We start from the raw sequence: 26,975 nt of genomic DNA on the forward strand, positions 1-26,975 counted from the left end.
TGGGGCCTGCAAACACGGTTCAGTTCTAGGGTGCTTGCCTCGAAATGCACAAAGCTTTTGTTTTGATCCCCACAATATATAAATCAGGCACCGTGGCATATGACTATTATCCTAGCCCTTTAGGTTGAGGCAGAAGGATTCAATCCTTGCTACACGAAGAGTCTGAGGCTTTGTCAGACTCTGTTTAAACAAATAAATAAAGCCTTAGTTTTTGTTTTTTTTCTTCTAGGATGTACCCTCTGGGGTCGCCAGTGGTGCTGAAGATGGGTTCTTTGTGCCCCCAACCAAGGGAACGAGCCCAACTCAAGTAAGCAGGAAAACAAAATTATACAGGCATGAGAGCTTCTGAGCTGGTTAATACTTGATTACTGTGTAAAAAATATATATGTATATTGGCTACTTTTAACAGATATGGAGGAGGAGAATTGGAAAGAGAAAGGAAATTTTTCATTTGGCTTAGGTTTTCTGTTTCTTCCTAGATCTGGTGTAATAACTCTCAGCTTCCAGTTGATCACATCCTGGCAGGTTCTTTTGAAACAGCCATGCGGGTAAGTCTTTAAAAACTTTGGCCCTTACTCTTGAGTGTAAGTCCCAGAGAGAATACCAGAGAGATTCCCAGAGTCCCAGAGAGAATGGTTAACTCAATCTTTTCAACCACATGGGAGTGGTCTGACCCACAAGGGCCAAGCTGTATATTTCATGGAGGTTATTGGCCTTGCTAAAGGAACTAGCTTTACAAAGGCCTCTTCCCGGTTCTCCATTTGGTCTGTGTTTGTCAGTAAGTGCGTTTAAGATGGATCTTCAGCCATTTCCACCGCTTTATAGACTCTTTCTGGCTTACACTAGTAAGAATCAGTACCACTTCTTGCACAGGTGTGTATTGTGCACACTGTATCTATCAAGTGTTATAATGACAATTACAACTGCAACAACCATCGACGTCTTTATTTTTGGGTGTTGATTACTTTAAAATACTCTATATAGATGTTTAAATGGAGTAGATCCTATTATTACCTGTATTTTAGCAATGAGAAAGCAATACAGAGAAATAAAATACCTTGCCCAGGATTGACTTAATTTTTTTTGTTTGTTTACTTTTTTTTGAGACAGGGTTTCTCTGTGTAGTCTTGGCGCCTTTCCTGGATCTCCCTCTGTAGACCAGGCTGGCCTTGAACTCACAGAGATCCACCTGGCTCTGCCTCCCAGATTAAAGGCAGGTGCCACCACCGCCTGGCTTTGACTTAATTTTTAATTGGTAGAAAACAAATCCTCCAGCACTCTAGAGGTAGAGGCAGGTGGATCTTTGAGTTTCAGGACAGCCTGGTCTACAGAGAGAGTTCCAGAACAGCCAGGGCCACACAGAGAAACCTTATCTCGAAAAACCAAAACAGAAAGAAAACAAATCCTTACGTTTCTATTTTCTTGTTTGCTAGCTTCTTCATGACCAGGTGGGAGTAATCCAATTTGGCCCCTATAAGCAACTGTTCCTACAGACATATGCTCGAGGCCGTACCACCTACCAAGCACTGCCCTGCTTGCCGTCCATGTATAGTTACCCCAATCGTAATTGGTAAGTCCCCTTGCTCCTTGCTGTTCCAAGTTGGAGTATCCACTTCAGATGTTAGCCACAGTGACATGGAATTGCCCCAGAGCTAATGTTTCCAGAAGAAAAGATCTGTGGCTTGTTACTTTGGAGTTTGATCTATACCAGCTTCATCCTGTTCCCAGCAACTTTCACAGTAGGATGTTGGTGATTGTGTTTGCTAGAAACAGAGCATGAGTCCTTGACTATCCTATTTTCTTCCTCTTTTTCCCTTTCCAGGAAGGATGCAGGGCTAAAGAATGGTGTACCAGCTGTAGGCCTAAAGCTTAATGACCTGATCCAGCGATTGCAACTGTGCTACCAGCTTACCACAGTTGGCAAGTTTGAAGAAGCTGTGGAAAAATTCCGTTCCATCCTGCTCAGTGTGCCTCTTCTTGTTGTGGACAATAAACAGGAGATTGCAGAGGTAGGAAGAATCTAGCCACTTGCCCAATCCTGGGCACCTCCATATTCTTGTATATGTCATGACTGTCTTCTGCTGCCTCTTCAGGCCCAGCAGCTCATCACCATCTGCCGTGAATACATTGTGGGTTTGTGCATGGAGATAGAAAGGAAGAAGCTGCCTAAGGAAAGCCTAGAGCAGCAGAAGCGCATCTGCGAGGTAAGATGTGTGGGGCCAGCACTGCAAAGGCACCATCTAAATTCTTTGTGTGGTTCGGATGTTTCTTGGCTTCAGGGAGGGAGAGAAATTGGAGTTCATCTCCATGAAGAGGTACTCCATTTCTCCACCCTTATTCCTGAGAATAGGTAGAATTAATCCCTGTCTTATAGCCAATCATGTTCGCTTTGTATTGTTTTGTTTTTTAAGATTGTGAACCTGTTTATAAACAACAGCTGAGCATCGGCCTGTCTTGTGTTCCTTTCTGTCCACTAGATGGCAGCCTATTTCACACACTCAAACCTCCAGCCTGTGCATATGATCCTGGTGCTTCGGACAGCCCTCAACCTTTTCTTCAAGCTCAAGAACTTCAAGACAGCGGCCACCTTTGCCCGGCGCTTACTGGAACTTGGGCCCAAGCCTGAAGTGGCCCAACAGGTACAGGGGATTCCATCAGTGACTTTAGGGGCACCAAATGGAAAGATTAGAAGCCCAAGATCCTTGTCTTTGAAACAAAACAGTATAATAGCATTCAACCCAAAAGAAGCCAATGGAATGCCACCCTCTGGCTACCTTCTGACCTTGGGGCTTCTTTTTTTTCCCTTGAAACTAAAGCAATAATTTATTCAGACATGGCATTGGGTGACATTCTAAAATACTTTATATAGATGTTTAAATGGAATAGATCCTATAACTATATTTTAGTAATGAGAAAGCAATACAGGGAAGTAAAATACCTTGCCCAAGTTTGGCTCCATTTTTTTCTATGTAGACTTGACTGTCCTGGAATTTACTATGGAGACCAGGCTGTCCTCAAAGAGATCTGCTTGCCTCTGCCTCTTGAGTGCTGGCATTAAAAATAAACACCACCACACCCAGCTTGATTTTTTAATTTGACATTTGTGCTGCATCTTACTGCTCCATGGCTTTGCAATCTAGAATAGCTCCAGTGCATCTGCAGATAATGCATCAGTCCTTAAGCTCCAGTGTACCTGCAGGTAATGCATCAGTCCTTAAGCTCCAGGTGACACATCTTGACCTCTTGTATGTCTCATAGGTATTCCATTATCTATGCCATCCAAAAACATTCTTCTTGGGCAATAGAAATCTGTTTTAACTCTTTCTGGGGCCCAATGCTGATAATCTAATCCCCAGACTTTGTTGAAATTGTGGCGTTAGGGCAATGGGGCCATGTTGGAGAAAGAGAAAGATTTCACTGTGTATCCCAAACTGGCCCTCAAACTCCAGAATCTCCTGTTTCTGCCTCTGGAGTACTGGGATGCACCACTACACTCAGCAGCAATGGCAGTTGTGAATTTTTCACATACACCTATACATAGGATGGGACCTGGATTCCTGTAGTGTAGTTACTTTTATTGTTGTGTTCTGTTTTTTGAGATTAGGTCTCAGTATGTAACTCAGGCTGGCCTGGAACTTGAGGTCCTTCTGCTCGTAAGTGCTGGGATTATAGACTTAGAGCATCATGCCCAGCATAGAGTTGCATTTTGTATCAGAGGTTATTTGTGCTGCTTCCTGTCCTCTCAAATAAAATGTTCCTTCTTTCTCTAGACCAGAAAAATCCTGTCTGCCTGTGAGAAGAACCCCACAGATGCCTGCCAGCTCAGTTACGACATGCACAACCCCTTTGACATTTGTGCTGCATCTTACCGGCCCATCTACCGTGGGAAACCGGTGGAGAAGTGTCCACTCAGTGGGGCCTGCTATTCCCCCGAGTTCAAGGGGCAGATCTGCCGGGTCACCACAGTAAGTACTGTCCTCCAGAATGTGTCTAGGGGGGCTGGAGAGATGGCTCAGAGGTTAAGAGCACTGACTGCTCTTCCAGAGGTCCTGAGTTCAATTCCCAGCACCCACATGGTGGCTCACAACCATCTGTAATGAAATCTGGCGCCCTCTTCTGTATACATAATAAACAAACAAACAAACAAACAATGTGTCTAGGATATTGAGGGAGGGGCAGGAGAAGGAAGCATGGTGGTTGTTTTCTCACCCAGCTCCTTGAGGCAGTGACACTAGAGAAGGCTAGAGCTTCTACCCACTGTTCCACTTCACGGTACCAAGCTTGTAGGGGGGTGTAGGGCATGAGCTTTCTGGGGTTTTCAGCCTTATTGATCTCTAACTTGATCCTGTTTTCCACTTCCGCAGGTGACGGAGATTGGCAAAGATGTGATTGGTCTGAGGATCAGTCCTCTTCAGTTTCGCTAAAGCCCCTTCATGTGCATGGGTTAATCACTTATTGTCCCTTCAGAGAATCTAGCCCCCAGCCCGCCACTCTCCCCTTACATTCACTCTTCAGCTTGTTGACATCTGGTTCTCCCTAAAACTTCATGTCCTTTCTCTTCTGTGGCAAATCAGACTTTTCACGCTGGACTTTCTTGCTCCTGCAACCTCTCTCCTGAAGATGACTGGTTGTGATCATAGATGACTTTGAATTTTAACTTGGGTCTTCCAAGGAACAAATGAAAACTTTGTGCTGGACATTTGTTTAGCAAATTCTTTCAGTATTTATTCCTCTCTCACCCACCACCTTTGTTCCTATGCCACTAGAAAACAGTGGAATCTAATAAATGCTGGTTTTCCTCAGCCACATGAAATTCTTAACTATCCCATATTTTCTTTGGGCATTTAATGTCATCAATAGGTTCCTTCCCACTGTAGGCCCAGACACTTGCAGGCTGAGAAGAAGTCTTTTTTTTTTTTTTTCAAAATGTGTCATTTTTCACTGATTTGTTTCTGTCCTTTATAACCATTGTTCTTATGTTTTGTGCTCACACTAAATAAAGTAAATTTCTATGGAATTCCCTAGCTTGCCATTTACTTGTTGGACACTCACTTTCATGCCCATGTTCACATCCACATAGCTCTCTCACCAGAGCAGATTCTTTGCTTCAGAATCATTTTTTAGTTATTATATTCATCATATACATTTTTAAATTAATATACACTGCAAGGAGAAATTGTTTTCTTAAGAGATTTGTGAAGCATAGATCTGTGTTGTTGGAAAATGGTTAAAAAAAAAAAAAAAGAGTTCTCTTGGGGCTAGAGAAGTGGTACAGTGGTTAAAGCGCACTGGCTGCTCTTCCAGAGGACCACAATTCAATTCCCAGAACCCATATGGCAGCTCACAACTGTCTGTAACTCCAGTTCTCGAGGATTCAACATTCTCACACAGAAATACATGCAAACAAAACACCAATAAAATAAAATTTTTTAAAAAAGTTCTCTGTTCCATTTTTTACTGAAGCTTTCTATCTGTTGCTAATTACAGCCAATATTTGCTGAGCACCCACCCATCAGTGTCCATCACTGTTCTATGTATTTGACATATTATATTCACATAGAAGATGATTAGTATATAATAAATTATATATTTACAATCAATACATAGTTGTTTTGGCTTCTTTTCCCATTGCTGTGATAACACACCCTGACAAAAGCCACTTCAGGGAGAAAGGGTTTATTTGACTCATTCCCGCTTCCAATCAATCCATCCCTGCAGGGAAGTGAAGGGGGCAGAGATCTGAAGCAGCTAGTCACACTATATCCATAGTCAAGAGCAGAGAACAATGAATCCAAGTACGCCTGCCAGTACTCAACTGAGTTTTCTTTTGCTTTTTGAGATAGGGTCTCACTTAGCTGGCCTGGAACTTGCTAGGTAGCCCTGGCTGGCCCTGAACTGACAAGACTGGGGAAAAAAGAAAAATCTACCTCTTTTCAGTACCAGCACTGGAGGCAGAGGCAGGGAGCTTTCTCCTTTAAATTGAGAACCTCAGGCCCAGCCAGTGCTGCTGCCCACTGTGGGCAGGTGTTCCCATAGCAATTATAATAAGTCTTCACAGACATTCTCTGAGGTCCTTCTACCAGGTGATTCTAGATGATGTCAAATTGATAGAAATGTCACAATTGTCAGGGCGTTTTGCTTCTATACTAAGAATGATTGGCTAAATAATGTATTACTCCTTTGCTTTAAAATACATTCAGGCCCAGCCTAGTGGCTCCATCTGTTCTAGCACTTACAGGGCTGAAACAGAGTCACAGGATTAAGACCAGCCAGGCATGGTGGCACGTGCCTTTAATCCCAGCAGTTGGGAGGCAGAGGCAAATCTATGAATTCAAGACCAACCTGGTTCATTCTACCTAGTGAGTTCCAGGTCAGTCAGGGCTACACAGTGAAATCCTGTCCAAAAAAAAAAAAAAAAAAAAAAAAAAGTTTTAAGACCAGAGACAGGAGAGACGGTCAGCAGTTAACCATCTCTCTACTACCCAGGTTTAATTCTACAGCACCCATATGGTAGGTAGCTCACAACCATCCATAACTTCAATTCCAGGGCATCTAACTCACCATTCTGGTACCCACATGTACTGCAGGCACATGGTACTTAAACACACACCCATCAAAACATTCAACGACAAAATCATTTTTTTTTTAAGGTTCAGGATAACCCCTGCTATTTCAGGGCCAGCCTGGACTACTCTATCTCAAAAACAACAATGGGCTAGAGAGATGGCTTAGTGGTTAAGAGCACCGGCTGCTCTTCCAGAGGACCTAGGTTCAAATCCCAGCACCCACATGGCAGCTCAAAACTGTAACTCTAGTTCCAGGGGTTCCCACACCCTCACACAGACATATATTGAGGCAAATACCGATGCACATAAAATAAAAGTTAATAAATTAAAAAACACAAACAAAAAGTAGGCTAGAGAGGTGTCTCAGCAGTTAAGAGCAAGTATTGTTCTTCCAGAGGGCCTGGGTTCAGATCCAAGCAAGGTGGTTTACAACCACCAGTAACTCCAGGTCCAGGGGAGCCAGTTGTTTTCTTTTGGCCTTCATGGACACCTGCATTCACAAGCATAAACCAGCATGTGGATGCATATAAATACACAGCTGGAGATGTAGCTCCATTGTAGAGTGCTGGCTGGCTTAGTATGTACAGGGTCCTGGATTTAGTTCCTAGCACTACTTATGGTAGCACACACCTTTCTTAAAAACTAGAGAAATGCAGGAATTTTGTTAGTCACTGGGATTTGAACCTAGGATTTTGCACATGATAGGCAAGCATTCTACTATTGAGCTATCTATATCCATGGGGGGAAAAGATGTACAAAGTATGTATTAGTTTCTTTGTGTTGTTTCTTAAGACAGGTTGTGACCTGTACAGCCAAGGACCTTAAACTTTTGGTTGTTTTGGGTTTTTCTCAAGACAGGGTTTTCTCTATGTAACAGCCCTGCCTGTCCTAGAACTCACTTTGTAGACCAGGCTGGCCGCGAACTCACAGGGATCCACCTGCCTCTGCCTCCCAAGTGCTGGGATTAAAGGCATGCACCACCACACCCGGCTCATTCAATACACATTTTAAAGTACTTTCCTCCATATCCATTTTTTTTTTTAGTTTTTCTCCGTGCATATTTTATTGTAAGTTATGAAAGCGTTTCACAGTATCTGGGTTATGGGCAACCTTTTGCAATTACCAGCATTGCTGCAATAAATAAACTTGAACATACGTTGTATGGGTGGGGGAAGTGTGCCTGAGGCTGAACTACAAGAGGAATACCTGCTTCAAAGAGTACAGGACTTTTATGTTTTCAGATCTAAGAGTTACTTTCTTAAATATAATCCTCAAACTAAGACTGCTTTCTCAAAAGTCTGTGTACTATGAAAATGTTTTCTCAAGTTTTAAACATCCTGCAAGTACAGGCAAGAATCAGGCATGGGGGTTCACACCTATAATTCAAATCCTTGGAAGGTTAAGGCACAACAAGTGCCCCAAGTTCAAGGCTAGCCTTGGCTAAAGAGTGAGACCCTATCTCAAAAACTAGACATTGTGGGAGTTACAGAGACAGCTTATCAGTTAAGAACAAATACTGCTCTTGCAGAGGACTCAAGGTTGGTTCCCAGCACCCACATCTGGAAGCTCATAACCACCTGTAAGTCTAGCTCCAGAGGGATTGCCACCTCTTGTCCCTGAGTGCAAGTGCATACACATACCTGAATGGGTATGTTCATGCACACACAATTTTAAATAATTAAAAATATTTTTTCAGATCTGGAAGAAATGGACAATTTTCTGGATAGATACCACATACCAAAGTTAAATCAAGACCAGATAAACTATTTAAATAGACCAATAACCCCTAAAGAAATAGAAACAGTCATCAAAAGTCTCCCAACCAAAAAAACCCAGGACCAGATGATCTCAGTGCAGAATTCTACCAGATTTTCAAAGAACTAATTCCAATACTCTTCAAATTGTTCCACACAATAGAAACAGAAGGAGCACTACCAAACTCTTTTTATGAGGCTACAATTACCCTGATACCCAAACCACACAAAGATGCAACAAAGAAAGAGAATTACAAATTAATCTCCCTCATGAACATTGATGCAAAAATACTCAACAAAATATTGGCAAACCGAATCCAAGAACACATCAAAAAAATTATCCACCATGATCAAGTAGGTTTCATCCCAGAGATGCAAGGATGGTTCAACATACGAGACTCTGTCAATGTAATACACCATATAAACAAACTGAAAGAAAAAAAAAAACACATGATCATCTCCTTAGATGCTGAAAAAGCCTTTGACAAAATCCAACACCCCTTCATGATAAAGGTCTTAGAGAGATCAGGAATACAAGGAACATTCCTAAACATAATAAAGGCAATTTACAGCAAGCCAACAGCCACCATCAAATTAAATGGAGAGCAACTCAAAATGATTCCACTAAAATCAGGAACAAGACAAGGCTGTCCACTCTCTTGATATCTATTTAATATAGTACTTGAAGTTCTAGCTAGAGCAATAAGACAACAAAAGGAGATCAAAGGGATACAAATTGGAAAGGAAGAAGTCAAACTTTCACTATTTGCAGATGATATGATAGTATATATAAGTGACCCCAAAAATTCTACCAGGTAACCCCTATAGATGATAAACTCCTTCAGTAAAGTGGCAGGATACAAGATCAACTCAAAAAAATCAGTAGCCCTCCTATACACAAATGATAAAAGCGCTGAGAAAGAAGTCAGAGAAACATCACCCTTTACAATAGCCACAAATAATATAAAATACCTTGGGATAACGCTAACTAAACAAGTGAAGGACCTTTTGATAATAACTTTAAATCTCTAAAGAAAGAAATGGAAGAATATATCAGAAAATGGAAAGATCTCCCATGCTCATGGATAGGTAGGATTAACATAGTAAAAATGGCAATCTTACCAAAAGCAATCTACAGACTCAATGCAATCCCCATCAAAATCCCAACACTATTCTTCACAGACTTGGAAAGAAAAATGTGGTATCATGTTCCCCAAAATATTGTGCACACTAATAAACTTATCTGGTGTCAGAGACAGAACAGCCACAATATTAAACATGAGGATAGGCAGTGGTAGCACATGTCTTTAATCCTAGCATTCCAGAGGCAGAAATCCATCTCTTCAAGAATAAAGCCAAGCATGGTGACTCACGCCTTTAATCCCAGAAAGCGAGCTTTTAATCCCAGGGAGTGATGGTAGAAAGGAAAGATATATAAGGCGTGAAGACCAGAAACTAGAAGCATTTGGCTGGTTAACCATTTGGCTGATTAAGCTTTTAGGATTTGAGCAGCACAGTTCAGCTGAGAGCTATTCGGATAGGAGGACTCAGAAGCTTCCAGTCTGAGGAAACAAGATCAGCTGAGAAGTTGGCCAGGTGAGGTTAGCTGTGGCTTGTTCTGTCTCTTTGACTTTCCAGTGTTCACCCCAATACCTGGCTCAGGTTTGATTTTATTAATAAGACTATCTAAGATTTCTGCTACAGAAAAATACTCAATTTCACATGGAAAAACAAAAGACCCAGGATAGCTAAAAGAATCCTGTATAATAGCAGCCGGGCGGCGGCGCACACCTTTAATCCCAGCACTTGGGAGGCAGAGGCAGGCGGATCTTTGTGAGTTCGAGGCCAGCCTGGTCTACAGAGAGAGAGAGAGAGAGAGAGAGAGAGAGAGAGAGAGAGAGAGAGAGAGAGAGAGAGAGAGAGAGAGAGATCCAGGAAAAGCGCAAAGCTCCACAGAGAAACCCTGTCTCGAAAAACCAAAAAAAAAAAAAAAAAAACCTGTATAATAAAGCAACCTCTGGAGGCATCACCATTCCTAATATCAAGCTCTACTCTAGAGCTATAGTAATAAAAAAAATAGCTTGGTACTGGTATAAAAACCGACATACAGACCAATGGAATCGAATTGAAGACCCTGACATTAATCCACACACATATGAACACCTGATTTTTGACAAGCCAAAACTATACAATGGGAAAAAAAAGTATCTTCAACAAATGATGTTGGCATAACTGGATGTCAATATGTAAAAGATTACAAATAGATCAATATCTGTCACCATGCACAAAACTCAAGTCCAAGTGGATCAAAGATCTCAACATAAATCCAGTTACACTAAACTTAATAGAAGAGAAAGTAGGAAGTACTCTTGAACACATTGGCACAGGAGATCACTTCCTAAATACAACACCAGCAGCACAGACACTGAGTACAACAATTAATAAATGGGACCTCCTAAAACTTTTGTAGCTTTTGTAGGGCAAAAGACACGGTCAATAAGACAAAAAGACAGCCTACAGAATGGGAAAAGACCTTCACCAACCCCACATCTGACAGAGGACTGATCTCCAAAGTATATAAAGAACTCAAGAAATTAGACATCAAAATACTGAACAATCCAATTAAAAAATGGGCTAAAGAGCTAAACAGAGAATTCTCAAAAGAATAATCACAAATGGCTGAAAGACATTTAAAGAAATGTTCAACATTCTTAATCATCAGAGAAATGCAAATCAAAACGACTCTGAGATACCACTTTACACCTGTCAGAATGGCTAAGATCAAAAACACTAATGAGGGGTTGGGGATTTAACTCAGTGGTAGAGCGCTTGCCTAGCAAGAGCATGGCCCTGGGTTTGGTCCTCAGCTCCGGAAAACAACAACAACAACAACAAAAAACAAACCAAAAAAACAAAACACTAATGACAGTCAATGTTGGAGAGGATGTGGAGCAAAGGGAACACTCCTCCACTGTTGGTGGGAATGTAAACTTTTACAACCACTGTGGAAATCAGTATGGCGGTTTCTCAGAAAATTGGGAATCAAACTACCTTATGACTCAGCCATACCACTCTTGGGCATATACCCAAGGAATGCTCAATCATACCACAAAGATACATGCTCAACTATGTTCATAGCAGCACTATTTGTAATAGCCAGAACCTGGAAACAACCTAGATGCCCGTCAACTGAAGAATGGATTAAGAAAATGTGGTACATATACACAATGGAGTATTACTCAGCAGAGAAAAACAATGACAGCATAAAATTTGCAGGCAAATGGATGGAACTAGAAAATATCATCCTGAGTGAGGTAACCCAGACCCAGAAGGACAAGCATGGTATGTACTCACTCATAAGTGGATACTAGATATAAAGCAAAGAACAATTAGACTGCAACCCACAGAACCAGGGAGGCTACATAGCAGGGGGGACCCTAGGATGACTGAGGCTTATAATAAGTTTTGGTTTTAAGCCAGGCGGTGGTGGCGCACGCCTTTAATCCCAGCACTCGGGAGGCAGAGGCAGGCGGATCTCTGTGAGTTCGAGGCCAGCCTGGGCTACCAAGTGAGTTCCAGGAAAAGGCGCAAAGCTACACAGAGAAACCCTGTCTCGAAAAACCAAAAAAAAAAAAAAAAAAAAGCCGGGCGTTGGTGGCGCACGCCTTTAATCCCAGCACTCGGGAGGCAGAGCCAGGCGGATCTCTATGAGTTCGAGGCCAGCCTGGGCTACCAAGTGAGCTCCAGGAAAGGCGCAAAGCTACACAGAGAAACCCTGTCTCGAAAAACCAAAAAAAAAAAAAAAAAAAAAATAAGTTTTGGTTTTACTCAATCACTGGGCAAGCCTCATTCAAACATTTCACTATTAGGATAAGAATTTACACTATATCTGGCTGGAGAGATGGCTCAGAGGTTAAGAGCACTGACTGCTCTTCCAGAGGTCATGAGTTCAATTCCCAGCAACCACATGGTGGCTCACAACGACCTGTAATGAGATCTGGTGCCCTCTTCTGGCCTGCAAGGACACATGCAGACAGAATATTGTATACATAATAAATAAATAAACCTTTAAAAAAAGAATTTACACTATATCAAGCTGATAATAGAAAAATAAATAAATAAAAATGGGGGAAAATTGAGAAAAATATTTTTTTCAGTCTTGGCAGGCAGATATCTGTGAGTTCTAGGCCAGCCAGTGCTACATAGTGAGAACCTGTCTACAAAGAAAAAGTCTTTTTTATAAGTTTACAAATTAAATCACAAAATTGTACACAATCTAAACTGAGTTTGTGAACAAAGTTGACAATCTCTGCTTCTTGTCACTTATCTAAGTGGGGAAAGAAGAATGGATATATATGAAATAATTGTGAATATCAGTCAAGAACCTGAAGTTAATCAATAAGCCGTGGAGAGCCATTAAGTCCTTAAACAAGACAAAAAATGCTTTGAGGAAAATAGTACACCCTAGTACTTGGGGTGTGTAGGCAACGGGATAAGGAGTTCTAGGCCAGCCTGAGCTAAATGAGCCCCCGCTTCAAGCAAGAAAGGAGAGGGGAAAGCTATAAAATACTATTTTGTCAGTATTCACAATATATTAGGAAGTTAGAAAGAGCGGTCGGTCGGGGTAAATTAGCATTAAGATAGGATGTTAAGGATATCAATAGTAAGAATACAAAGCAGAGCCAGATGTGGTAGCACATGCCCTTAGTACCAGCACTCTGGAGGCAGAAGCAGGGTGATTTCTGAGTTTGAGGCCAGCCTGGTCTACAGTGAGTTCCAGGACAGCCAGGGCTGCATAGAGAAATCTTGTCTCGAGAAAACAAAAACAAAACAAATGCAGACACAATCTTTCAGAATTAATTCAGAGAAAGAATTGTGTTTGTTTTTGAGTCTGTCTTAATTCTATTAATTACCATCTGTGTTTCCAATTCCACCTCCAGTCAACCCTTACAGGTAGGACCAACTCTGATTTATTTATTTCGTTGTGCCCAGAGTAAGATTGCATACAACTGTAGATACTTGCTACGTGCTGAAAATAGACTTGGCAATCTTTATTTTGTTCATCTGTTTTGTGTATGTGTCAAGGAATACATGTGGCAGTTAGAGTTCAGTGTGTGGTAGACGTCTCTCCTACCATGCAGGCCCTGGGAATGAAACCAAGATTGCCTCAATCTGGCAGTTCTGTCTCAGCCTAAAAAAAAATGCACATTACCTAGAGAAGTTTTATAGCTTCGGATTTAGCTGAGCCTTGAGGTGCACTCTCTGCCCTTGGAAGGTGGAGGCAGTAGGGTTAGAAGAATTTGACTGAAAACAAACCTCTCCAGACTAAAAGTTTCAGATGAAAGGGAGAGTAAACAAACAAAACGAAAGCAAATAAATCCTCTCACCTCTTCTGCCCCGCCCCCCCCCCCAAACCCTGGCCCCTACATCAAGCTGAGCCTGGTGGGTCAAGCATTTGGGAAATGGAGAAGGGAGGAGCCCGATTTCTAGATCAGCCTGCGCAACCTATCTAGTGACGGCTGTGGCTGTGTAGCTCCGGGGGTGCAGTGCTTGCCTGGTTCGTGCAAGAACCTAGGTTGATTCCCACAAGAAAAACAACAACAAAGCCCACGTTTCCTGTCCCTTTAAAAATGGCGGTCCTGCCCAGCAGAACGCTGTCATTGGCTGTCCACGTCGTGGGGGCGGGTCCAGGGGCGGGACGTGTGGTGGCGCCAGGGGTTCCGCCTCCTACGGCAAGTCGGAGGCAGCAAGATGGCGGCCGCTGAGGAAGGTTGCGATGTTGGGGTCGAAGCGGACCGGGAACTGGAGGAGCTTCTGGAAAGTAAGAGCCCATGGTGGGCAGGGCTAGAGGGGTCGGGGGGCGAGGACCCATTGGGGGTTAAATGGACTTGAGATTTGGGGGCGGAGCGCGAGGTTCTCCAATGGTTGGCGGGGGAGGTGGTCTGGGTTCGACCCCCGGCCCTCCTTATTAGCGGGAGCTGGGCGTTCACCTTGGTCACTGATCAGTCCGGACCGCAAATGTTACTGCGGAGGGGAAAACTAACTGTAATGAGATGTTTCATCACCCCACCCCCTGCCCCAAACTTCTCTTGCTTTAGACTGGCGGACTGTTTTTGAGGCAGCGTCTCCCCCTGTAGCACAGGCTGGCCTTGAACTCGCGAGTGCTGAGATGACAGGCTGGAGCCTCCAGGACCGGCTTTAGTAAATGATTGAAATCTCCTGCCAGCAGCATCCACGGAACAAAATAACCTTCAACTCCAAGGGCCCTTATGTCCATGATCATTTCTTTCTTAACTCCTTTGCCTCGCAATCTTTCCTCGTTCTTGTACCAGGCCCTTAGTTCTTTCGTGCCAGTAGTTCAAGGAAACTACTTCTAAAATGATTGTTTTGAAAGACTGTCTCGTGTAGTCTAGGCTGGCCTCAGACTCAAGGGTGGCCTTGAACTTGGGGTTTTTCTGGCCCCTGCCTCCCGGGGCCAGCTTGGCACCTCCATGCCTGACATCCTTTTTCATCCTTTGGAGAAACTGAGAGTGAGCCAGTCCCAGGGGAAAACAGTTCGTCTTCCTGAAATGATGGTGGATGCTCCTCTCTTTCTCGCTCTTGCCCTCCTCTCTGGTTTCCTGCCAGAGTGAGGCCAGTGCCCTTTCCCTAGCCCTGGCAAGCAGAGTGGTGGTGACAGCGCAGGCTTTTCAGGGCAAAGGTGAACCTTTTATCTGTTGCTCAGTCACAGCGATGTAGGCGGGCAGAAAATGAACAGATTTAGTGAGGCATGCCAAGGGACTCGATTGGCCCAGGGTTAAACTGCATGTAAGGCCAAGGGGAGCTGCTAGGTGCCTGCCGAGGGACAACTAGACTGGAATATAAGTTAAGCGTTTAATGCCCTCCTGTAGAATGAGTGGAGTTTGTACTAGTAGTAGGGCCCATGGAAAGTTGGGTGGGATAACCTGTGCTTTCTTATAAGAGGTTATTGCCTTTAGGTCCTCAAAGTGAGTTCAAAGAAATACGTCTTATCTCTCCCCTCTATATATGTTAGATAACTGTGTGAGATTTTTAGGGAATCTTATAGTATGCATATAAAGATTTCTCCGCCGCTTGACCACACAGTTCACTCTGATATTCTACTGGTTAGGCATTTCCTCTAGTTTTTGGGTTTCTGAATAATTTTATACGCCAAACAGGTTTATTCATGTGTCATTCTTCACAAGCAATCAAGTTCCTTAGACCTCTGTATCTGACATATTAGGCACTCAATAAATATTTCAAAAATGTTAGAAAAATTCTCTGCACAGCTTTTTTAGTCCTTTCCTCCTAGTTCTGGAGGGTTCTGTGTAAAGGGTTTTCTTACCAATTGGTCACAATAAATTAGGTGATTCCCAAGGAAAGGTGGGAAGCCTGTTGCTCAGTGGACAAGCAAGAGAGACACCAAGAAGAGAGAAGTTCAGGAGATCTGGCATGTTATATGATTATTTTCCTAATAGTTTGCTCAGAATCACACAGTTTTCTAGCCTTATCCATCCCCAACATACCCACCATGTCTCTTGTTTCCAAAGGTGCTCTTGATGATTTCGATAAAGCCAAACCCTCCCCAGCACCCCCTCCTACCACCTCGGCCCCTGATGCTTCAGGGCCCCAGAAGAGATCGCCAGGAGACACTGCCAAAGTATAAATCCCACCCCCTTAAGGGAGGGGGGATGGACATGTTGCTCAGAGCAGGGGTGGGACAGGCCCTGTGGGCCAGAAGGGTGGGTGGGAGGATGCCTTTGCCTCACGCTGCTGAGTGTTCTTTCAGGCCTCAGCTCCTGTGAAACAAGGACCTGGGCTTGTTCTGAGGGATGAACAGGAAGTGTCTTGAGAAAAGAGCAGTTTTAAGTGATTGGATTTGTATGTTCCCTCCTGTTATTCAGTGGCCAGATTCTTTGCTGCTGCCCCCTGAGAAGAGGCAGACAGAATGTTAAATGGAGGTGTTTATGGGGAAGATGCTTCATTTCCCAAAACTACTACCTGAGCTCCTTTAGGAGGCTAGACTCAGGGTGCTTCTGTAAGAGGTGAATTTTGTCCGCCTCTCCCCTGCAGGATGCCCTCTTCGCCTCTCAAGAGAAATTTTTCCAGGAACTGTTTGACAGTGAGCTGGCTTCCCAAGCCACCGCTGAGTTTGAGAAGGCAATGAAGGAGCTGGCTGAAGAAGAGCCCCACCTGGTGGAACAGTTCCAAAAGCTCTCAGAAGCAGCTGGGAGAGTGGGTGAGGCATCCCCAAACAAAAAATACTGGACAGACCTCTTTATTGCTCGACAATACCAGGATTGTAAAATTGATAACCATTGTAGTGTCACAGCGATGGAGTGGGACAAGGCAAGAGAAACAGGTCTGGGAATCTTGCTTCCTGAAAGAAAAGGTTAAGATATTTTGGAAAGTAGTAAAGAAAAGATTATTTCAGCCAGGTATAATAGTGTATTTCTTTAACCCTTGAGAGGCAGAGGCAGATGGAGCCTGGTCTACATAGTGAGTTCCAGAACAGCTAGAACTACATAGTGAGACCTTGTCTCAAAGGTAAATAAATAAATAAGATTATTCCAAACCAACCCTTTTAAAGGACAGTGTTACCATGGAGAACAATGAACACATTATCTATACAGGTTTATGGCATGACCATGAAAATGGCCAAAGAGTGGTTAAGATTTTGAAGTGGTGGTAGTTTGCTAGTAAATGTTTTATACCCAGGCTGGTAAGTAGGCCAGTCTAGACAAGCTGACAGTTAAAATCCTAGGTAATCTTGGTTCTTTTCATCTCTCCTAGGCAGTGATGCAAACTCTCAACAAGAATTTACTTCTTGCCTAAAGGAGACATTAAGTGGGCTAGCCAAAAATGCCACTGACCTCCAGGTAAAGGGAAAGGAGTGGGGGTCCACTCCCAGATGCACCCTGAGCAGTCTCACAAAGTAGATGCTCTAGGGGATCTCCCCAAATCTGACCTTGCCTTGATTTTTGTTACAGGCACATCTAGATTGTTCTTTCCATCTGAAAGTGTGATAAGCATTCCAGGAAGGCAGTATAACCAGTTCGCCTCTCTTTTATCTTGTCTAGAACTCGGGCATGTCTGAAGAGGAGTTGACCAAAGCCATGGAAGGGCTGGGCATGGATGAAGGGGATGGGGAAGGGAACATTCTCCCCATCATGCAGAGTATCATGCAGAACCTACTGTCTAAGGATGTACTGTACCCATCCCTGAAGGAGATCACGGAAAAGGTTTGGGAATTTCTACTCTGCTTTTTCACCTTGCTTCATTATATCAGCTCGTGGGCACTTTGCTCAGACTATGCATAGTAAAAGGCTAATTGGAGTGTACAAGTACATTTTTAAAAAAAAAAAAAAACTCATTTGTTTGTTGAAGGTAGAACTTGTTATTGAGAGAATAAAGGTACATAGATGATCTGATCATTTGTTCACACTGGGACTGTCTGAGTTAGAAGGGGAAATTCTTCAGCTTTAGTTTTCTCTAAATTAGTTCAAGACTCTCGAGTTTGACTGACACATTCCTTCTTGTATTTCTAGTAAGAACTCACAGGATTTTGTGGTGGTGTTATGAACAGTTTGAGAGTAGTTTAAATGATAGTTCTTGCTTTAAAAAGCTTATCGTTTTACTAGAGAAATGAAGTAGAGAAAGAGAAGCTCTTTGGCATGACAGGGCAACAGATGACTGAGTGGGAAATGAGTAGCAACACCAGAAGTCTGCAGACCAGTGTTTGTAAAGTCTAAGTCCAACTCTCAAGCTAAGAGTATTGTTTACATTGTTTTCTTTTTTGTTGTTTTGCTGTTTTGTTTTTTGTTTCTTCAAGACAGGGTTTCTCTGTGTAGCTTTGGAGCCTATCCTGGAACTCGCTCTGTAGACCAGGCTGGCCCTCAAACTCACAGAGATTTGCCTGTGTCTGCCTCCCGAGTGCTGGGATCAAAGGCGTGCACCACCACCGCCCAGTTGTTTACATTGTTTTAAAAATTTATTTTTACTACTATTTTTTAATTAGGTGTGTGTGTGTGTGTGTGTGTGTGTGTGACAGAGAGAGAGAGAGAGAGAGAGAGAGAGAGAGAGAGAGAGAGAGAGAGAGAGAGAGAGAGAATGAGTGTTCAGGTGCCTGTGGAGGCTACAGGCACCAGACCACCCTCAAACTAGAGTTACAACTGGCAGTGAGCCACCTAACATGAGTGCTGGCAGTTGAACTTGAACTGGGGTCCTCTGCAAGAGCAGTGTGTACTCTTAACCACTAAGCCATCTACCTCCCTAGCCCTGGTTTTTATATTTTTAAGTTTAAAAACACAGGAATGGAGAGAGATTCAGTAGTTAAGATCACTGGCTGCTCTTGTGGAGGACCTGGGTTCAATTCGCAGCACCCACATGGCAGCTCACAATGTTCTGTGGCTCCAGTTCCAGGGGATTCAATGCCTTCTTGCAGCTTCCGAGAGCACCAGACACACACATGATGCACAGACATAGATACAGGCAAAACATTCATATAAAAAAATGGATGGAATTTTTTAAAATTATAAAAAACAACAGCAACAACAGAGGGGGCTTTATTAAAGAGCACTTGCTGCTCTTGCAGAGGACATAGGTTTGGTTCCCAGCATCAGCATGGTAAGTAGCTCATAACCATCCATAACTCCCATTTCTAGGGGATCTGACACCTCTTTCTGACCTTCAAGTCCACCAGGTATGCACATGGTACAAATACATACATGCAGGCAAAACACTAATACACACAAAATAAAAATAAATAAATCTAAAAAAAAAAACAGAGAACAACAATGTTCAATAGAGATCATATATGACCCATGTCTTAGTTAGCTGCAGCTGTCAAGTTTACATAGCCCAGAGTCATTTGAGGGGGTCTCAGTTGGGGGATTGCCCAGATCAGATTGGACTATGGCCATGTATGTGAGGAATTTTCTTGATTGATGGTCGGTGTTGGAAGGGCATAGTCCATTGTGGGTAGCACCATCCCTAGGCAGATGGGCCTAGACTAAATAAGAAAGAAAAAAAAAAAAAAACCACACAAGAAAGTAAGCCAGTAGACAGTATTCCTCCATGGTCTCTGCTTGAGTTCCTACCCTCAGGGATGGACTGTTACTTGGAAGTATCAGATGAAATAAACCCTTTCCTCCCCAAGTGTTTTTTTTTTTTTTTTTTATGTTTTGTCGTAGCAACAGAAATGAAACTAGAACAATCCTGAGAGCCTAAAATGATTACTTTCTTGCTTTTCACACATCGTTTACTAATCTGCAGTTACCGTAAAGACCAGTATATCCAGATGGTCTGTTGGAGTCAACAGTACTTTGTCCTTTTCACAGTGAACTTGCTTATGTAGCCTTTGTTTCCTCTTCATGCTCTTCACACTTTAAGTCCCTTTCTCTCCTTGTTCACTTAATTCTTTCCCACCCATTCCCTCTTTCCTTAGTATCCAGAATGGTTGCAGAGTCACCAGGAATCCATTCCTCCAGAGCAGTTTGAAAAGTATCAGGAGCAGCACACTGTTATGGGCAAAATATGTGAGCAGTTTGAGGCAGAGACACCCACGGACAGTGAGGCTACTCACAGGGCTCGTTTCGAGGCGGTGCTGGACCTTATGCAGCAGGTAAGCCCTCCCTTCACTGCCTCCCTCCTGGAGCTGTCCACGCTGGTTGAATGGAGGTGTCTGGAAAGGGTGCTACACGACTAAGCCTGGGTGCATACCATGGCCAGAGGAATCAGATCACTAGTCACATTGTTGCTTTTTGTGGTGTTTTCTGTGATTCTTATTTTATGACCGCTTATTCTCTTTATTTTCTAGTTACAAGACTTGGGCCATCCTCCAAAAGAGCTAGCTGGGGAGATGGTGAGTATGTCTTCTACATTTTAACCCAGTTCCCAGTCTGCAGACTCCAGTAATCCCTAGTTAATCCATGTAAGGTGATCATTGTGGCTGCTAGGGATGGACCTTCAGAAGCTCTGACTTGAAATACGAGTGGTTTTCTCAGCCCCTTCATCTCTTCTCCAGCCTCCTGGCCTCAACTTTGACCTGGATACCCTCAATCTATCGGGCCCACCAGGTGCCAATGGTGAACAGTGTCTGATCATGTGAAACACAACACGGTTTTTCCTCCCTGAGTCCCAGCCGTGGGGAGCATCTGGAGTCAGCAGAACCATTGGGAACTGAGTCAGGAGCATCGTCTCTGGGAGCCAGCTGCCCCCCCACTCTCTACATCCCCTTCAAGACTGTGCCATACCAGCTGAGGATCTGTTCTCTAGGCCATTTCTATGAGCCCTACTCCATCATGCGCTCTGCTGTTAGAAAGAGGCCAATTCATTGCCAGGTGAAGGAAGGCATCCCTTTTGGGGCATTTCACTTCTTCCTGCTCCCAAAAGTAATGTTATATATGACTATACTCATGTCCCCTTGATTCCCAGGGACTTCGTGCCTTGTTTCTGCTCCCTCTCTTGGAGCTAGGGAGCAGGAGCTGAGTCCTCAGACTTGGTGTTTCCATTAGGCAGGGCCTCTGGGAATGAGGAGAAATGTAGCCTGCCCTGGGGCTGTATGTCACCACATCTCCTTACCTGCATTTTGAACTCTCTGAAGGGAAAGGAACTTTGCACTTACCTGTGGTCAATTTGGAAGAGAAGCCCTGGGCTTTTCCTGTCCCTAGGTGCTGCACTCTTAATTCCTGTTTCCTCCCGAGGACTCAAGTTGCTACCCTGGTTCTTTCTACAACTCTGTGATTTAGGGGAACCCAGCTCTTGACCTTCCTTTGCCCCCTGGCTGTCCTCTTCCCAGTCTTTTTAGACTCTTATTTATTCAAGCCCCTCTGAACCAATGTTGTGATTGATGAAGGCCAATCTTGTTTCCTTTCATCTAGTACCTCTACCATTCTCACTGGACCCTTCCCTTCCCTGGCCAACACATAACTGTAGTGTCAGATCTGGTAAACGAATGGCCATTCTACCCAGATACATTCTGGCTTGCTTGGGACATCAGATTCCCTAGAATCCTTAGTTCAGGAAGGTGCTTGGGAAAGGGATGTGGCCTGAGTCTTTTTTCCCGCAAGCCCCAGGGGACAGTATCTAATAAATATTCTGAGCGTATGTGTGGGTTATTTTTCATCCAGGTCTGCTCCTGGTCTTGCTGAGCTTCTGTAAGCTGCAGAGTGGGAGGTGTTAGGAGATAGTTCTGTATAATGTTATTGTAAGCTCTACCCTGGCCCCGCCCCGCCCTCCAGCCCAGGCTGCCCTTCCTTTGGTAAAAGGATACTGTCATCCTCTCCTTGGTATTTCAGTCTTAACTTCTTACATTATAATTGATGTTAATGATATATTGTTAACATGTTTTCTAAATTACCTATTTTAAATTGACCTCAGTAGGTCTAAGGACCGTGGTCGCCATATATTTTATGAATAGTCTTTTTAGCCCACCTAGCTGTCTTGGTTCACTTGGAAAATAACTTTTTAAATATATATTTTTAATTTATTCTTTGGGAATTTTATACATGTATACAATGTATTTTGATCATATCCACTCCTCTGGAAAATAACTTTTGCAAAAACAAATTCACATTTATCATTTGAGTCACTTTGAGCTCGTGACACATCATTTCCCCCTCCTGGGTTAAAATCACTCTTAAAGATCCCACACATTCAGCCGGGTGATGGTGGTGCACACCTTTAATCCCAGCATTTAGGAGGCAGAGGCAGGCGAATCTCAGTGAGTTCAAGGCCAGCCTGGTCTACAAAGCGAGTTCCAGGATAGCCAGGACTGTTACACAGAGAAACCCTGCCTCGGAAAAACAAACAAACAAACAAAAAACAGCTCAATGGTAATAATGCTGTTCTGGACTTTCCTTAGTCTCTCTATAGGTCCTAGGCAAATGTATACTTACATACTTGAAGTCCTTTCCCATGTGTTACCTGTGGAGACTTGGTCTTAAGAAAAAAATTTTCACAATATGGATATCTAGCACTTTTTCTAGCTTGCTTCTCTTTCTTGATAAACTAAAAATAACCATTGCATAACTTTAGTGAAGTATTTAAGCTGTTCTCAAAGTTTACAAGAACTCCCCTTCTAAAATTCTGTGTGTTCAGGTAACAGATTTGTGACTGAATAGATGGCTTCGTGAAACAAGAATCAAATTCATCCAAAATGTATGATAATGTCCTTTTCCTATGACCCTAGAACATGCTCTTAAGGTCCCACAGGTTGGAACTTGGCTGTCAGAAAGCTCGGGGAGCTTGGAGAAAATGGCCCACATTAAAAAAAGAATTTAACCATCTGACATAAAAAAAAAACTTTTTAAGATTTATTATTAACCTGTATGTATCTGTATGTGTGTGTGTGCTGGGCATCTGATCCCCTGGACTGAATTATGAGTGATTGTGAGCCACCAGATGTGGATGCTGGGAACTGAAGTCTGGTTCTCTGAAAGAGCAGACAGCTCTCAACCACTGATCCTCCTTCCATCCCTGTCCCACATTAAGTAGACATGGCAGATAATACAAAAATGTACAAAAAGGATTCAGGAAGTGGACATGCGGTACTTGCTGTAGAACTGAAGAACTCACCGTCATGTTCCTCTGGAAAGCCAAGGCAGCACTTAACTGTCAAAAGCCGAGTGGCAGCTTTTCTACGAGGGAAACAGATTGAGTGGAGATTGCTAATAGAGCCAGGTGGTCTTAGGAGCAGGGCAGACAGGCAACCAAGAAATAGAAACAAGACCTTCAAAATCAAGTTCAAAGGAAAGCTCTAAGTTCTACTCAGCATCAGAGTTACAAACTATCAATTGAAAGGTCGTTTAGTTACCAGTACACTCAGAACACCCAAAGAAGGTGGGATACAGTGTTAATCTGGGGTTTCTAGAGGAGCAGAACTCAGAGAATGAATATATTACAAGTTTCAAAGGGAACTTACTAGATGGCTTTACATGACATGGAAGAAGTAGTCTGGCAGTGGCTGTAAACCTGATGGAGAGGTTAAGAACTAGGAGCTTGTTCAGTTAAGGAGTCTAGATGCCTCCGTAGTCCCAGTCTGGTGCTGAAGGCCTACTTAGAAAGTTTCTGGAGAGCAGAAACACTGAGACACTAAAGGAGCTGAGTTCTGATGGCAACAACGGTAATGGGATAGACATACACCTGTAAGAATCAAGGCGAGCCGGGCGGTGGTGGCGCAGGCCTTTAATCCCAGCACTTGGCAGGCAGAGGCAGGTGGATCTCTGAGTTCAAAGCCAGCCTGGTCTACAGAGACAGTTGTAGGACAGCCAAAGCTACACAGAGAAGCCCTGTTTTGAAAAAACAACAAGGCAGTCAAGCAGGCAAGTAATGCTTTCAGCTAGAAGGTGCTTCCCAGTTGGCAGAGGGCCTTCCCCTCTCAGTCCTTCAGAGAAAATGCCCTCACGGATCTTCTCACAGTGTGTTTCTTGACAGATTCCAGATCCAATAAATTAACCTCAAGATAAACCATCACTGTGATCAAGAGGTAGCCCAATGGTTAAGAGTCCTTGCTGCTCTTGCAGAAGACCCACATGGTGGCTCACAACTGTGTATAATTCCAATTCCAGGGCATCTGATGCCCTTTTCTGGGTTCTGTGGGCATTACATGTATGTGGTCCACTTACATGAGTTACAGGCATAACTCATAATACACACAAATTAAAAATCACATACAGATGACAACTCTGTGTTAATACTGATATCCATAGATTGAAAGCACCAAAGCAATGTCTCTTCTTCAGACATTCCCCATTTAGGGAAATAACTGGCTATAGAATAAGTGGAATGCTGAACTAAACCTACCTTACAGATCTACAGATTCTATCTTCTGATCATTTCAGCAATATCCAAATGTGCATCTCTTTGACCTGCCAATTTAGCAGAAAGACCAAGCAGAAAATCCTGGAACTGCATCGCCACCTCTGTCAAGATAAAAATAATGCTATATTGTGAGGGCAATGGCGAGGATTAGATCACCCTCAAAGGGTACCTCAGATCCTCATTTAGTTTAGTCTTTCTGGCTTTTGCAAAAACTGGCTGGTGGACAGCTTGCAAGCTCAAGCTAGTCATAGTCCCCAGAGCACTGCTGTGTCAGATGTTTTCCTTGTTGAAAAGAAGAGCACAACATCTGGTATAGGTTATGTGACAGCTACGTGGGGGTCAACAGATTACAGCCTATGAGTCAAGTATGGTCCCCCAGTTGTGTGTGTGTGTGTGTGTGTGTGTGTGTGTGTGTGTGTGTGTGTGTGTGTGTAGTTGATGGGGTGAGGTCATGAACATGTGGAAGTCAGAAGTCGACTATATGGAGTCAGTTTTCTCCATCCACCCTTATTAGCCAATGTCTACCCACTGATAATGAGCCATCACAGGCCCAATTGCCTGGGTTTTGTAAAGGTTTATTGACATTCTTTTTTTTTTTTTTTTTTTTGGTTTTTCGAGACAGGGTTTCTCTGTTTAGCTTTGCGCCTTTCCTGGAACTCACTTGGTAGCCCAGGCTGGCCTCGAACTCACAGAGTTATTGACATTCTTGATCATTTATATACTGTCTTTGAATGTTTTTGGCCACATAGAATAGTGACAGACAGTATGACTTGCAAAGCCTAAAATATTTAGTAACTGAACTAAGCTCACAAACCCAGCTTAGTGAACATATGCTCTCAGTTCCCATCAGAAAGTATCAGAAGTAGTTTGTATTCATAAGGGATAGATGACAGTCTATCACAGTCTTAACCTTGAACATGTACATTCTCACTCTAGGCTATAGAAAGGGACCTGGACATTCTGCAGAATATCATATTTGTTGGTTTCAGTAAGAGTATGCTAATTAGGTCTTAAGGATATGTTAGCCAAATGATGGCCCAGCAGTGGAGCTACTTTTCCATTCTTCGGTGAGACAGGACGGGAGATAGATCTTGCAAAAGTGTCAGGACCTGCCACATTGGTGAAACTTTTAGAAGATGGTGATCTGAAGCATGCTGGAGCATGCCTCCTTCCTCTAAAGTGAAAGGCCAGTTATGGTAAGCCTTCACAGTTTTGGAGACAGCATAGTCCGCACTTAGGAATTCAAAGTTTTGTAGCAGGTTCCCAGTCATGGGGGTGGGGCATGTGACCTGAAAAATACGGTACTAGGGGTATCTGTATGGAATCTAAACATTCATGATTTTGGAGTGAGGCTGTGTCTTTAGCAAACAAAGCTATCATTTGAATAGCATCTCTTGACATGCTGTTGAAATTCGGCACCTAAAGTATTAGGTGACTCTGGGTATGTCAACCACACTCCAGTGGTATTTTTGTAGATTTTGTTTTGATTTGCTTTGTTTTGGCTTTTTTTTTGGGGGGGGGTCTTACTGGTCCTTAGACTATTTTGATTTTCATTTTTGTGGGTTTTGTGGTTCTTTTGTGTTTGGTTTTTTTTTTTTTTTTTTTTTGAGTGGGGAGCAGGATATAAAGTTGGGTGGGTAGGCAGGTGTCAAGGATCTGGGAGTAATTAAGGGAAGGGAAAACATGATCAAAAAATATTTTTAAAATGTTAATAAAAATACCTTAGGGGTGAGTGAAATACCATGGTTTTCCAGAAACAGTTAGATCCTGAGGATTCCAATGTAATCAACGGAGTTTTCACTTACTGTATTCATAATATGATGACATTATTGAGAGGTGGTAAAAGGTAGGACAGGGTGGTGCCTAGTTGGAGGAGGTAGGTCACTACCTTCCCTTGAGGCTGTAGATCTTCTTGGCTTCTTCCCATTTCTCTTAATCCCGTTTCTCTGCTTCGTGTTTGCCAAGAAGCCAAGAACACCCTCACCCCATCTCCTGCTGTAATGTTCTGCCCAAGCACATGGAGCCAGGCAACCATGGCCTGAATCCTGATATCCTAAGCCAAAATAAACCTTTCCTCCCTTTAGAAAGAAAGGTGGCTGACTGTAACAGATTCCCCCATTTCAGAGCTGGTTATTGTCACACTAACCCAGCCCTAAGGTTGGGTAGGTACTAATGTGGTCCATCTTATTAGGTAGATGCAACAGGAATTGTGGTTTTGGATTGTGAATTTTAAATCATTATAACCAGGCTCAAACAAACTAGGAACCATTGCAGTCAACAGTCTTTGCCAATGAGAAGTAAGATTGCTTAATTCTGTAGCATAAAACTCCATGCTTTGGTATTTGACAAACAGAGCTAAACGTTTCCCCTCACAAAACCTGCACCTGTTCCCCAACATGTACCTCAGTGAAAAGCATAAGTGTTTGTTTAGTTAAGATAAGCCAACACATCCATGCGTTTTCCCTCTTCTCTCGCATCTGAGAGTTCAGTCTGTTAGCAAGTTGACCTCTTTGCCACTTTGAGGTACACCTCCATGCAGCGGCTTCACACCGCGTGTACTGCAACACTAGTCCTGCAGGCCTTTGGCAATACCTTCCCAACGAGTCTGTCGGCTTCTGTTTTGCCTCCCTGAAGGCAGTTGAGGAAATCAGCTAGGGTGGAACACTTGCCCCCAGATGTGTATAGCTCAATTTCTCACTTCAACTCCGTATTCAAAGCACATCTCAGCAAAGGGGCCTTCTCCAAACTCCCAGGATAAAAGAGCACACCCATCTTGCTAACCTGGTGAGCTGGTAACCTGCCTTTACCTTGTTTAACTTCACAACAAGCTTCG

At 43.2% G+C, this 26,975-nt stretch overlaps 2 protein-coding genes across 3 annotated transcripts in view; both read left to right on the forward strand.

Annotated features, from left to right (window-relative positions):
• Copa (coat protein complex I subunit alpha) overlaps positions 1-5,017 on the forward strand; it is a 47,591-nt gene extending 42,574 nt beyond the window's left edge. Inside the window, exons 26-33 of the mRNA XM_042258627.2 lie at positions 230-307; positions 480-548; positions 1,434-1,570; positions 1,823-2,009; positions 2,094-2,204; positions 2,478-2,639; positions 3,771-3,965; positions 4,365-5,017. Coding sequence (XP_042114561.1) covers positions 230-307; positions 480-548; positions 1,434-1,570; positions 1,823-2,009; positions 2,094-2,204; positions 2,478-2,639; positions 3,771-3,965; positions 4,365-4,424 — 999 coding nt within the window. The 3' untranslated portion in view covers positions 4,425-5,017. The remainder of the gene's footprint in view (positions 1-229; positions 308-479; positions 549-1,433; positions 1,571-1,822; positions 2,010-2,093; positions 2,205-2,477; positions 2,640-3,770; positions 3,966-4,364) is intronic.
• An 8,992-nt stretch (positions 5,018-14,009) lies between these two features.
• On the forward strand, positions 14,010-21,427 carry Pex19 (peroxisomal biogenesis factor 19). 2 transcript variants are annotated; one of them, XM_006990588.4, is made up of 8 exons: positions 14,010-14,141; positions 15,871-15,980; positions 16,394-16,559; positions 17,114-17,199; positions 17,401-17,562; positions 19,767-19,943; positions 20,139-20,183; positions 20,346-21,427. In XM_006990588.4, the coding sequence occupies exons 1-8, from the start codon at positions 14,072-14,074 to the stop codon at positions 20,427-20,429; spliced, it is 900 nt and encodes a 299-aa protein (XP_006990650.1). In that variant the 5' UTR covers positions 14,010-14,071; the 3' UTR covers positions 20,430-21,427. The 2 variants fall into 2 exon arrangements, with proteins under 2 accessions (XP_006990650.1, XP_042114563.1); XM_042258629.2 differs by lacking the exon at positions 15,871-15,980 and having other exon boundaries at positions 14,049-14,141.
• The last annotated feature ends 5,548 nt before the right edge of the window (positions 21,428-26,975 follow it).

Source organism: Peromyscus maniculatus, chromosome 11 (genome assembly GCF_049852395.1).
Source record: "Peromyscus maniculatus bairdii isolate BWxNUB_F1_BW_parent chromosome 11, HU_Pman_BW_mat_3.1, whole genome shotgun sequence".
Classification (NCBI taxonomy): Eukaryota; Metazoa; Chordata; class Mammalia; order Rodentia; family Cricetidae; genus Peromyscus; species Peromyscus maniculatus.